The 13,068-nt window shown below is 38.8% G+C and overlaps 1 protein-coding gene across 1 annotated transcript; it reads right to left on the bottom strand.

The window, feature by feature from the left end:
• Positions 1 to 7,500: 7,500 nt before the first annotated feature.
• On the bottom strand, positions 7,501 to 10,323 carry LOC140926256 (uncharacterized). Its single transcript, XM_073376027.1, has one exon. It carries the CDS (start codon positions 10,321 to 10,323, stop codon positions 7,501 to 7,503), a length of 2,823 nt encoding a protein of 940 aa, XP_073232128.1.
• Positions 10,324 to 13,068: the final 2,745 nt, after the last annotated feature.

Here is a 13,068-nt window from a genome sequence, read left to right on the forward strand (position 1 = left end):
CTATCAATGAAAGGACTTTCTTTTTTTCCTCCACGGCAGCCTTCCCCGTTTGAGCTTGTGATTTTCATTATAATTGCTGTCGGTTTACAACATGTGCCTCTTTAGAGAACATGGTATTTAGCCCATGTGATGAAACCCCAACGTGGAGGGCCAGAACTGAGATCGCACTTAATCTGTCTCCCATATCCCTCGACCTTTCCGGGAAGGCTGGTCTTGCCATGAATGCGCCGGCATTAATATTATTATGAGCTCTAGGGGTAACTGAGACGCTCAAGCTCTACGATCAAAACAAGAATAGTAATCCTATGGGGAGCCATAAGTGCAGGTATGAATTGCTTAACGCAAAGGAGCAATTTCATTCATAAACTTTTGAAAACAAATAAGGGGTTTCCTACTCATATCACGTGGCGGTACTCTTTCTACTTACCCAACGGTCGTCATTGTGACCATTGCCCACCAGGCTCCTTCACGAACTCCTTCCCAAAAAGACGAGGGAAACTGGCGCTGGTTCGCTCTATGATCCTGATTATGAATTAAATACAATCAATAAGGGCAATGAAAATTTCTTGTTAAAGAATAGAAAGAAACTAATGAGCTCTACAAGGTCATGTAATCACTAAGGTACATGGCGTTGCTAGGTACCTTTGATACCATTGCAGTTTGACTGCAGTTTTGGATCTTACAAAAAACTTTAGATTTATCTTTAAGGTGTTAAAATAATGAACTAACTACACCTTAGTACAAGATATTTTGAAACATGCATTGCTTTTGGGCTTTTTTTTTTAAGTTTTTTTCTTTTTTCGCTTAATAACAGCTTAACCTTATGCCCGTTATGGCATCTAATCTCATAGCCCAGGCTATCGCGTTTCGTCAATATTGAAGTTAAGAGAGGAGGCTCGAGCAAACTGAATAAAAAGCGGAAAAAGTATCATCTATTCATCCATCCCCCTACAGCCCGTAAAGACAATACCGACAGCTGGAACATGCTAAAAAGGCAATTCACAATGTACGTTTTAGTGTAATTTTTCCGCCGTTTTCTGATGGAAGATTTCTTCAACCGACGAGCTTTAAAATAACACACAGCGAGCTAAAAAACATTGCGCAAAATGTCTGAATGCTTTTATGGATATGAACAGAACAAGACACTGTATTTCCTAAGATGTTTCAGTCCAACTTCACCTGCTGAACTTCACTGCAGTTTTCCATAGTACTTGTCGTAGCGTTAGTCTCGTCTTAAGGTCTCGGTAAAGAAAAACGAGGTGCCCACAGAAAAAAATTCTAGTCGCGCGAGTATTTTCGCTACAAAGGCAAGTTATATATCAAATTAAAGCTAAAATACTAAATTACCTTAAAAAAGATTTTATTTCATCGAATTTAAAAAGGCGCTTAAGTTTTTTGCTCTCGAACTCAGAGGTATCGAGTTTACTGCTGAAGCTCCAGCCCTTTCGCGTTGTTAAATATTCACTTCCTTTTTATTGCATCTGATTGACAGATAAAAGACCTAAAAAAGGGAGAAAGGAAATTTCCGATATCCCTTTGTAACTCATTTTGTGTCAGTTTCTTTGCGTAAATCGCGCTCGAGATGCGACTTTTTAGTTTGAAATGCAATAATTCCGCTAATACGAGACATATGCAAATTTCCTCACACCCTTTTTTAGGTCTTTTATCTGTCAATCAGATGCAATAAAAAGGAAGTGAATATTTAACAACGCGAAACGGCTGGAGCTTAAGCAGTAAACTTGACACCTCCGAGTTCGAGAGCAAAAAACTTAAGGGGCCCTTGAAATTCGATGAAATAAAATCTTTGATAAGGTAATTTAGTCTTTTAGTTTTAATTTGAAATATAACTTGCCTTTGTAGCGAAAATACTCGCGCGACTAGAACTTTTTATCTCTGGGCACCTCGTTTACCTTTACCGAGACCTTAAAGCACATCCTTTTAACTAGTATCGGCTCTCTTTCAGCTCATTCAATCGGTTAGTCGAACATGGCACTTACTGCATTCCGCACAAATAAAAAGCTACATTAAATATACGAAAGCGATATATTTACTCACCAGTATCCATATAATAACTCCTGATATCAAACTCCAGATGACACATAGTAACAGTGTTGCCCACATTCGGCTAAAAGAGGAACCTACTACCGTAAACAAGGAGAAAGATTCTTTTTCTTCTTCCAAATAGGCAGGTGGAGACTCATAACTAAACACAGTGTCGTCCCTTCCTCTATCTTTAGTGTAGTAGGGGTATCTATACTTAATTTTATCGGGAGGCCCTCCGACAGTTGATTTATTTAAGCAATTCTGTGACACCATTTTCAGGAAAAATGACCAAGTTTCTTTTTTCCATGCCACTTTGACTAGATCGTACTTCGTTTTAAAATTCATTTTGTCCCATCTGACTTTTATTTTGAATCGTTTTTTACATTTTCTTCGGTTGTTTTTTGGGCAGGAAAAGTCTCCGCAACATTCAGTTCGTATTTGTTTTATTGCGCTGGTATTTGCTTGTTCTTTTAGGCACCAATCCATTATCTGCAACCTGCAGGAAAAGTCGTAAAACTTCTTTGGCAAAAGGCAATCTTTAGCCTCCTTACAGCATGTTGTTAAAGCTTCAGTCAGGTTTATGGTGCTGGCGTTTTTACAGCAGAAGTCCCCACAGCCCATGATGACTCCTTCCTCAGCTTCATTTTTGCAATCACCTAAAAGCAATATTAGAATAAACACCAATGCGGCGATACTCTTCATTGTATCTCAGGGCGGAAATACTTTGTCGCTACATGGCTCTTGCGTTCGTGTTCTTAAAGACAGTTATACATATTAAGCTGATAGTGTTTTTGCATACATTTACCACAATGATGATAATCATACGCTCTCCTGCTAAGAAGCGTGGGGGTAAACTATTGCATTTAAGGAAGCCGTGAACCAAAAAAGTGATATTACTAGCCAATTATCAAGCTGAAAGAAAATGGGAACAACGCTTTAGCATAAAACTTTAAAGTTTAAAAAAATTAAAAACAGTTCTAAGTGCCATGTGGAAATGTAAGCAGATACTATAATCACCAAGATGATTTCACCTGTTATAAAAGAAGTAAAAAGAACCAAAACTGTTGGTCAGGACAAAATTGCAGTCAAACCCGCTTTATAATCACTCTATAACTACGAAGAGTTTTCTTTGATTCCACAGAAAACTCTATCTTATAATTTGTTTCTAAATTCAACCTATTGAAGTCTTGATACGAACATCCGTCAATGCGGACTGCGAACATCGACAACGACCACTATTTCATCAAGTGTTTGCAGCAATAAACTTTTAATTACTTATTGCCTCAATTTCTCGCAAAGAATAAGAAAGTGATGGATAAAAGAACAGTGGCTATGTGCAATCTAACACATAGCCAGTTTATTAAGATTTGAACATTCCAATAAAAAAAATATCGACACAAAGTCTGTAATTTTCATTAAATACGTGCGCTAAGGCGAGGGCAATCAAACCGGAAAGGGAGAGGAGGCGGCTCGATAAAAATGCTGTGTTTCAACAAGATCAAGAACACGACATGCATTGTATGACGATCCAAGTAAACTAAAATGACATTTAATAATCTTCGATTCCATGCCCTAACCCCTGCTTGCATCATGAGTAATTAACCTTGTGGTTCAACTGTCGCATGAAATTTACTTGCAAGCGAATAGTGCTGTTGTTTTTTTAAAGGAGTCAAAATACATTATAGCACGTTCACAGCGATAACTTAGACGAGATGGCACTAAGTTGGTTTTTCAAGTTGATCTCGCCCCAATCTCCTCGCGGTTTCTCTGCCCTCGCCCGCCTTTATTACTTTGCGCGCCCAATCAAAACCGCCATGCTACGCAGGGTTAGCGAAAGTTTAAAAGAACTGTATAATTTCAACAAAGAAGTGGCTACTTGCAATTACTGCATGCGTAAGGTCTGCAATGTATAAATGAGCGACTTCGACCGGCAGGTTTTAGAGCATGAATGTTTTTAAGTTATCGACGATTAGTCATTGTTAATGCCTATGGAACTGTTCTATTTGATTGACGTAATTTTGTGCTGTGAAACTTGTATGAATACGTTTTTAATTACACGATTCTTTTAACACAAACAGTCACTGTAATTTCATGGTTCCATTTCCAACCATTATTTGCCCGTTTTATGAAATAGTCATTGCGGTCAGTAATGAAACATGTTGTTAAATGTTTATGCATGCAAATAATGCCGGTATTTTTAGCTGTGATGCGAGCTTAGTTTTTGGTATTAGTAAAAATCACCATGCTCCATAATGCAGGTCATAACTGTGTGTAACGCGAAAGAAAGTGTGGGAAATGACTTAAAAATGATGGAAATGAGATTTTAAAAAATCAAACCATGCAAGCCTTTTAGGTACTATTTTTCAATAGAGGCTAGACGAAAGGGGTACCTTTTCTGTCAAAAATGTTATTTTCCCCGCAGGGTTAACCCGAGGAGGTACCATAAATTCCCCCTCCTTGAAAAGTATCGACTTTTCGCTGTAAATCTTCTCGACTTGAAGAAACTAGACGGGCAAGGTGGTCCCGGTTAAATCTTCAGCATGCGCGCAGTAGGCGGTTTTGGGTAATTCTGGTTCAGCAAACTCGCAAGGAGGAATTGACTGAGAAATTCTGGAAAAACGTCGGTGACCGGTCAGCATTAGATTCCATCCTCCAGAGCTAACTTCCCCTCTTAGCTACATTTACATGAAACTTCTAATCTTTTCAAATTTCTACTCTTCTAATCTTTTTCTAAGTCTAAGTCTCTTCAATTATTGTTTTTTTTTTTTTCAGTTTAAAAAAAGGAGATTGAATATGGCATGTGGCATAGGCGGGATTCGCTGTCCTAGAAACCGAAACCCATCGCCTATACCACTACATCATGGATTCGACCGCAAGTTATTTGTTTTACATGTTTATAGTGACAAACCTAACAGTAAATGAAAGTTAACCATTTCGAGTCAGTGCTTAGCCCTAATCACTATTGTCTGTGCTTAACTCTATATCGTTTTTCGAGAAGTTTAAAAAAGGTTTTGCCTAAGAGCATAGATGTAAAGAGTTCAAAGTACGGAACGTTATGATAAACGTCATATCTAAGGCGGGAGCAGATGTAGCGAGAACTATTGCTAGTATAAAGGGGTAACAGGTTGGACTTCGAGGAGCTGCTTCCCCTTATTAAACTTCTTGAGGGCTCCCCCGGGCTTTTGCCTACGTGACAAATTTAGGTGTCATGCAAAATAACTCTGAAGGTGACTACCGCACAGGTTGTTGAAACGTCAGTCACTGTCAACAACAACAGTCCTATTCAGGACTACGTTCACCCGGACGATCAAACTCAACCTACTTTTGAAATGACTCCTGGGTTCAAACCTTTGACAGTTTCACTGTCTAAAAATTGTTGCTTAGCACGTATACATGTAGCGAGTTCCAAGATTATCTTCAATACAAGGCTTAACTGACTGACGGCTCTAGCATTATGTTTTTTAGAAAGGCTTTTCTCTCCCCAAAAATGTTTCAAATATTCAATAGGACTATCCTTATTGGGTTTTTGGCCTAAAATACATATAGCCCACATTCCGTGATCTCTGGTCGGCTTAACTACAGAATACAGAGCAAATTTTTCGGGTATATTCGTTGGGGCGGTTCGGTGGCTCGGAAGTCCCTACTGACGAGCCACCGAGCCGCCGAGCCACTAAACTATATACCTTTCCCGTTCTTGAGAAGCTAACCCCGACTGACGAGCCATCGAACCACTGAGCCAAGAAAATATATACCTTAACTTGCCCTTCTAATTTTATACTTTTACGTCTTTTTTTATGTCTATCTTATACTTATATGTGTTATATCTTTCTATTTTTTTAGACACTTGTCAATATGCGACTAACGAGCCACCAAGCCACTTTTATTCAATGCCTTTATTGTCTTGTGTTTCTCTGTTCTGTAGTTGCTAAAATGACAGTTAGTCCCTCACAAACAGGATCCACGAATCTGTCCAAAATGGTCGCTTCCTCCAGTCAGTCTAGTTAGATTTCAATTAATATCTAAAAACGTAACCCCAGTTATTTTAAGGAAGAAAGTGGCTGGTCTGCTGGGGGTACTTTTAAACGGCAGAAATCTGAGTACGAACTAGACATATTTACGATGTTGAGGCATGGACAAACAAGTAAAGTTATTAAATATATATATATTTTTTGCTACAGACGAAAACCTGAACTTAAAATGTAATTAAAGCAAGAGGAACATTCAAGAGAGATGCAATGTATTTACAGTGCGCAACAAAAAAGCGAAGGATATATAAAATACATTTATCCTCATGTTTAAGACTAAAAAGATTTTTAAGAAGGCATTCTCAGGGTTCTAAACAACATAATTGCAAGCAAGTAAGGCTTGTTGTTTAGAACCCTGAGCAAAAAAAGGGCATTACGCCAATTCCGTATTCCCCATAATGCACCTTATTTGCCCCCCAACATTTTGTATAGCCCTTGTTTTTCATTTCTCCTGGGTATTACAGCCTCCCCAAGAGAAATTGAAAAACATTGCTTATGCGGAATTTTGGGGGGCAAATAAGGTGCATTGTGGGAAATATGGGAGTGGCGTATAGAATAGAACATGGCTTGAACTAACTGGTCGAGCTAACTACTTGAAGAATCGATTATCCAATAGTGGCGCTCTCGGTCAAACTCATGGTTCTTGTAATACGTTATGATATATGTTTTTATAAAGCTGCTGCTATTGTTGTTGTTTCTTTTCATGAATTAAAATGTATCAAAATTTAATATCTTGACATGATGAGCGCCATTTGCAGCTAATTAAGTTAAACTGGTGGACATATTCATAGGTCATTAAAGGACAAAAAGATAAACAGGTAACGTTGAATTGTATCAATATTCCTTTTAAAACATGGCGCAGAAGGGCGTGCTGAAACTTTCAGCATTAGGTAAAATATTTACAACTGTTTTGCTACAAAATGTCTGCAACTTTAAAGAAACAGTTGGCGTGAGCACATATAGGAACAATGGCAGCACATATTTCTGTCCATCGTTTGGCAAAATTACTCTGCGTTGGCATGAATTCCACCCATTCACCCACTACAACTCATCAAGCAAGGCTCTTGAACGGAATCTTATACATTACATGAGAAAAGCGTTTAATATCGATATATATCTGCTGTCCAAATTTGGAGATCATTCACTAAAAAGTAGATATCAACAGCTCTTGTGAGATGGAGATCCTGATCCGCCATACAGCACCCGACGAACCAAGAGTATATTTTCCGATTTTTGCCAACCGAGGAGATGGTGAATAATAATAATAATAATAAAGCCTTTATTTAAAGAGGGTAGCACTTAATAGCCAAAGGCTAATAAACTTGTGGCCCTCATAAAATAAAACAACTATTTACAATCTAATAAATATAGTAAGCTAAAATATGTAAACAATTAAAATAAAACAGGATTCGAATTTTATAAAAATAAAAAATTAGTAAATGATAAAATGATGCAAACATTGTTGTTCCTTAAAAATCTTGGCAAACATGTTCTTTTTAAAACATGCTACAGAACCTAGTTTCCTAATTTCAATTGGTGTACTATTCCACAGTCTTGTTGCCGAAACAGCGAAAGAGCGTCCTCCCTCTGTTTCTCTTCTATATTTAGGACAAACAGCATTAATGCTTGAATATCTAGTGTTGCGGGAGTGCCGCTTATTATTCAAAATTAAGTGTTCATTTAGATAATTCGGCAAATACCCATTAATTCGCTTATACATTATTATGCATTTATCTATCTTATGTTGCTCATAAAACGGAATCCAACCTAGCTTGTTAAACAAAGCAACTGATGGTGTCATGCGATCGGCATAAGAAATAACGCGTGCCGCACGTTTTTGCAATCTTAAGACCCTATAAACCGACTCTTTATCACAATTTGCCCAAACAACGTTAGCGTAAGACATAACAGGGCGAATAATACTATTATAAAACTGAAGTCGCTGTTTAAGAGGTAGACAGGCTCGAATGTTACGCAGTATTGCGATTCTAGAGGCCAACTTTTTACATACTTTCTCAATATGTTCATCAAATGACAATTTGCTGTCAATTTCTACGCCTAATAAGGTAGCACAATCCACATTACTGAGCTGTTTTCCGTTTACGAAAACATCTATGTCACTTCCATTTATGTTAGCCACACATCTTTTCCCAGTGATCGTGAGTACTTTAGTCTTGGCTTCATTTAATGGGAGCTTATTCGCTGAAGCCCATAATTGAATTTCAGAGACAGACTTATTTAGTGATGAACTTAAGGTGGCTAAGTTTTTCACATCCGCAAAAGCAGTGACAGTCGTATCGTCTGCGTAAAGGTCCAACTGAGCGCTTGTATACAAGGGCAGATCGTTGATAAACAAAATGAAGAATAAAGGACCTAAAATACTGCCCTGAGGGACTCCATGCAACATCAAAGCTTCGCTTGACTCACTCCCATTTACCCGGACCACTTGCTTCCTATCCAACAAATAAGAGTGACACCAGGCAAGCTCCCGGTTGGCTATACCGTACAGTTCCAACTTGCGCAACAATAGCTTATGGTCCACCATGTCGAAAGCCTTTCGATAATCAACCAGGACCATGCCGCATACATGATTATTATCTAGGCCGAACAAAAGCTCGTCAACTAACTTGATTAGAGCAGTCTCGGTACTGTACATCCTACGAAACCCAGACTGTCTAGAATACAGCAAGTTATTATCCATAAGGAAAGCATATAGAGAGTTGTGCATATGACGTTCGATTACTTTTGACACCACCGGTAGCACAGAAATTGGGCGATAATTAGAAGGATCACTGGCCGCACCTTGTTTGAATAGAGGTGTCACATTAGCAGTTTTCCAACGAGTAGGAAACTTTCCTGTGGAAAACGACATGTTGATAAGCCTTGCTATGCTTGGAGCTAAAATAGGAGCGGCAATACGCAAGAACCTGGCGCTGATTTTATCAATACCTGCAGCCTTATGAGGACTGATCCCCTTTATAATCTGAAGCACCTGAGCATTGGTTATGTCTGGAACAGAGAAAACCACATCCGGATCTTTGCAAGACTCAACAAAGTTTACCAACTTGGACAAGTCTGATGGTGTATTTCCGAGTCCGGATCTCAGATTATCAGCGATTGATGAAAAATATGAATTAAACTGCTCCGCAATTTCTGTAGCATTTTCAACAGCCTTGCCATCCAACTGAAGCTTACTAATCCCTTTATTCATCTTTCCGGATCCTGTCAATGTTTTTATCGTATTCCACGTTGCTTTAGGGTTGTTTCGATTTTCTTCGAATACATTCTTGTAAAACTCATGCTTTGCTGAGCGCAAGGCAGAAACAGCCTTGTTTCTCGCCTTTCGATAATTTGCCCAGTCAGAACTATTGTCCGATTTCCTAGCCACCTTCAATAAGTGATCACGAGAGTGCAATTTTTTAATAACTGCATTGATCATCCAGGGGGGCTGAGTGGTGTGTTTGATTCGCTTTTCACGCCAAGGACAATGATCATCGAGGGCAGAATTAAACATCTTCTCCCAGGCATAAACAACATCCTCAATATCTTCGAACACAAACGCTGTCTCCCAAGGGATCTGCTCTAGTGTTCGCTTGAATTGATCCTCATCAAAAGATTTCATGTCACGGTACTTGATTCGAGAAGATTGTCTGTTTAGATTTTCGCGTGCATACTTGCGAACTACAAAGACTGGTAGATGATCTGCTAAGCCAATGTCTGCACTGGTGACCAAATTTATTCGCTGTGGTTGATTACAGTACACATGATCAAGACAGGTTTTGCTTACGGGGCGGGTTATAAAATCGACCAACTGTTTAAAATTCATACCACGCAACCCTCTGGCGAGTCTATGCTTATCATAATTCTTCCTATCCTTATAATCAATGTTGATGTCAGAAACAATGATAGTTTCTTTGTTTAACAAATGAATCCTCTCGATGAGCTCTTCGATTTTAATATCATCATCCTTTTTGGAGGACGGTGGTCGGTAAAAACTTCCAAGAATAATAGATCGCTTCGATTTATAAGGACACACCTCTAGCCAAATTGCCTCCACCTCCGCGCTTTCCAAGTCATTTCTCCGTTTTGCACTAAGATCCCGACTAATAAGAGCCATAATACCGCCACCATTTGTCTTTCTATCCCTTCGGTGAATTATGAACCCCGGGATTGCATAGCAAGTATCCGGATCGTCGGGCTTGAGAAATGTTTCACTAATAAACAAAGCATCCAGTTGAGAGCGACCTGAGCGCATGTTTCCAATTAAGTAGAAACAGCTTGATCTGTTCAAACTTGGTTGTTGTTAAATAGTCAACGTTCCAATGGCCGATTCGTAGACCATTTTCACCGAGTCCGAGATCAAAGTATGAAGAAGAGTAATCGCTTTCATCGGTTTCAGACAGAAATGAAGTTCCTGTTGTCGACAGACTGTATTCAGTAGGCGAAGAAAAACTCCCTTCCAAAGACGATAAATCCGACTGCGTAACATCAATTGGACCAGGGTTACTGGCAACATCATTGCAGAGGACCAAAATATTGGTGAATAAGGAATAAGGCGACATTTAGGAGTTTTAAACCAAGTAATAGCTTATGACTAGCAGGAGCTGGAACAATGGCGGATGACTTGATTCGCATTTGAACTCTAGAGAGGCTTAAAAACGGCACACATAAAGCTTTTGCGACAACAAATCCTTCCAGGCATATCCCTAGACGCTTATCTTCCAAATTCAGTGGGTTGCAATAAATGGAGTTCATAATTAAACTTAAGACAAGCCAAAGTGTTACCGAGCGGCGAAGGGCCGACTTACACACCGCCATGATACACGTCCAAGGCGTCCAAGGTGAACAGTTTGAAAGAAGATTTCTCGGACTGTTTGATTCTCGCAGGCTCCGCACTTTTGAAAGTCAACCATGGAATCGCTTCGTCGCCAAATGAAACTCTCTACTTTCTGAAGGACGTGTTTATAATAGTAGTGATCAGTTTTTTACACGCGGTGTTGGCTGGAATGATTATCTGGTACCTGGTATGTACGTCAAGACACTCCTTTAACTCTTATTAATAAAAACCTATTAGGGGAGAGTGGGAAAATACGAAAACTCGAATAACATCATATGTTTTGGGTTTATAATCTAAGGTCCATTGCCTCGGTGTAACCCGGCGTGGCTCAGGCTGAATTTCAGTTGAGAACACGGACGTGATAATCCGGCAGTATCCACTAAAGCAGTGTAATTTGAATGTGAGTAATTACAATACGGCCTCGACGGATAACACCCTCCTCGATCTCCGTAATTCTTCATAAGATACTCAGCCTCATTCATTAGTTGTTATTATTATTCATTCAAAATATATCCCAGATTCTGATTGGCTAAAAGCACACGTTTAATTCACCATAACCAGTTACTGATGACCAAATTTGGAAGAAATTTGACTTTAACGAGGAAATGACCTCAAAAATGCAGCGTTTTCGCAGGTTAAGGCACCGTTAACCGAGAAGACCTGGGGACGAGGTTGAGTTGTTTTGGTTGTGAACTTAAAAAAAAAAAGGCGGACATTTCACTCGTTTCAAGAGTAAGAAGTAGGCGAAAAAATAGCTAAAAACAAGGCAAGAACAGCAAGAAGACAACTCGAAGGGCGACATCTGCTATTTGGAGAATATTTGCGGAGCTGGACAAACCTAAACGTACACTATCGAAGATAAGTGAACATCGATGGATCGATGGAGGTAAGCATGTTTTAGCTATGTTTTTAAACTAAGAATTATTTTGAATGAATAATAAAACAGTTATTGAATTCGGCTTTCGTATCATATGAATCGAATTATATTTCTTTAATTGATTGTTAGTAGTCTCTCTTGTAATTTTAATCGCTGTGCCGTTTTTTTTTTCAGGAGTACTCAAAATGCCGCGCGTATCAAACGCTTTTGAAGATTACACATCGATAAAACCATTAAATAAAAATAAACATAATAAATTCCTCTTGGAGCGTAACTCTATTAATGTTCATTCAAACACTCGACCACAGCTCGAACTGCAAAATGAGAACCAGCTGGCCGTATATTGGCCACTTCGGAGTTGCGTAGGGAACTGGGGCGAGTTTCAAATTTAAACTAATCGCTAAACTTACACCTCCATACAAAAGGTCATGTTGAGATTGGTCATTTGACCAAGTTTAGTGCTCTAAGGTTGAACAGGGATCAAGTTATGACTCTTGAAAATGGTTAAAGATCCACACAACCGTCTATAATTTTGTGACAGCGTCCCCAAAAACCATATAAACTCTTTAAAAATTAAAATGTAAAATTCGTCGTGTATCTACTACTTGGGAGGAACTAAGTAGAACATCACTGTGTTTGCCCATTTTTAGGAATATCACAGAAATCGTGAAAAAAATAAGAGTTTATATGGTTTGGGGGGACGCTGTCACAAAATTACAGAGGTTTGTAATTTGAAACTCGCCCCAGTTCTCTACGCAACTCCGAAATGACCACAGGTGTTTTGGAAATTTTTTGAACGGTTTAGCTAAAAGCTTCAATCGTCCTGAATATTGAATGAGTGCAGTTTGTATTGCAAAATTGTGAAATACTGCATTCTGTCCGAGGTCTGTATGATAAAAACAGTGCCTCATAGTACTGTTTCACCTCAGATGTGATATATGAATGGTATGAAAGGTTGGTTTACAAGCACTCACATTTGTTGACAATGTAAAGTTGTCGAACGCAAAATTCGGCCTGATTTTTTCCCAGGCCTAATTAATCTACGGTGATGAAAAGCCACTATGGCTCTTAAATGTGATCGAAGGTTATTGCTGTTTTTGGGTGTACATATGAGGCTATCAACTCGAGGTAAGATTTGTTTCACTCTTGGGCTGTTTGCAAATTATTTTTACCTAAAATCAGTTAGCCTTTCCCTAAAAAGTCACATGAATGTGCTCTAAAGTTAACTGAATTGTGGAATACAAGTTTATTGTTTGATTTAAATTATAAATTTATTAATGGGAGTT

The sequence above is a fragment of the Porites lutea genome, chromosome 2, assembly GCF_958299795.1.
Source record: "Porites lutea chromosome 2, jaPorLute2.1, whole genome shotgun sequence".
NCBI classification, from domain to species: Eukaryota; Metazoa; Cnidaria; class Anthozoa; order Scleractinia; family Poritidae; genus Porites; species Porites lutea.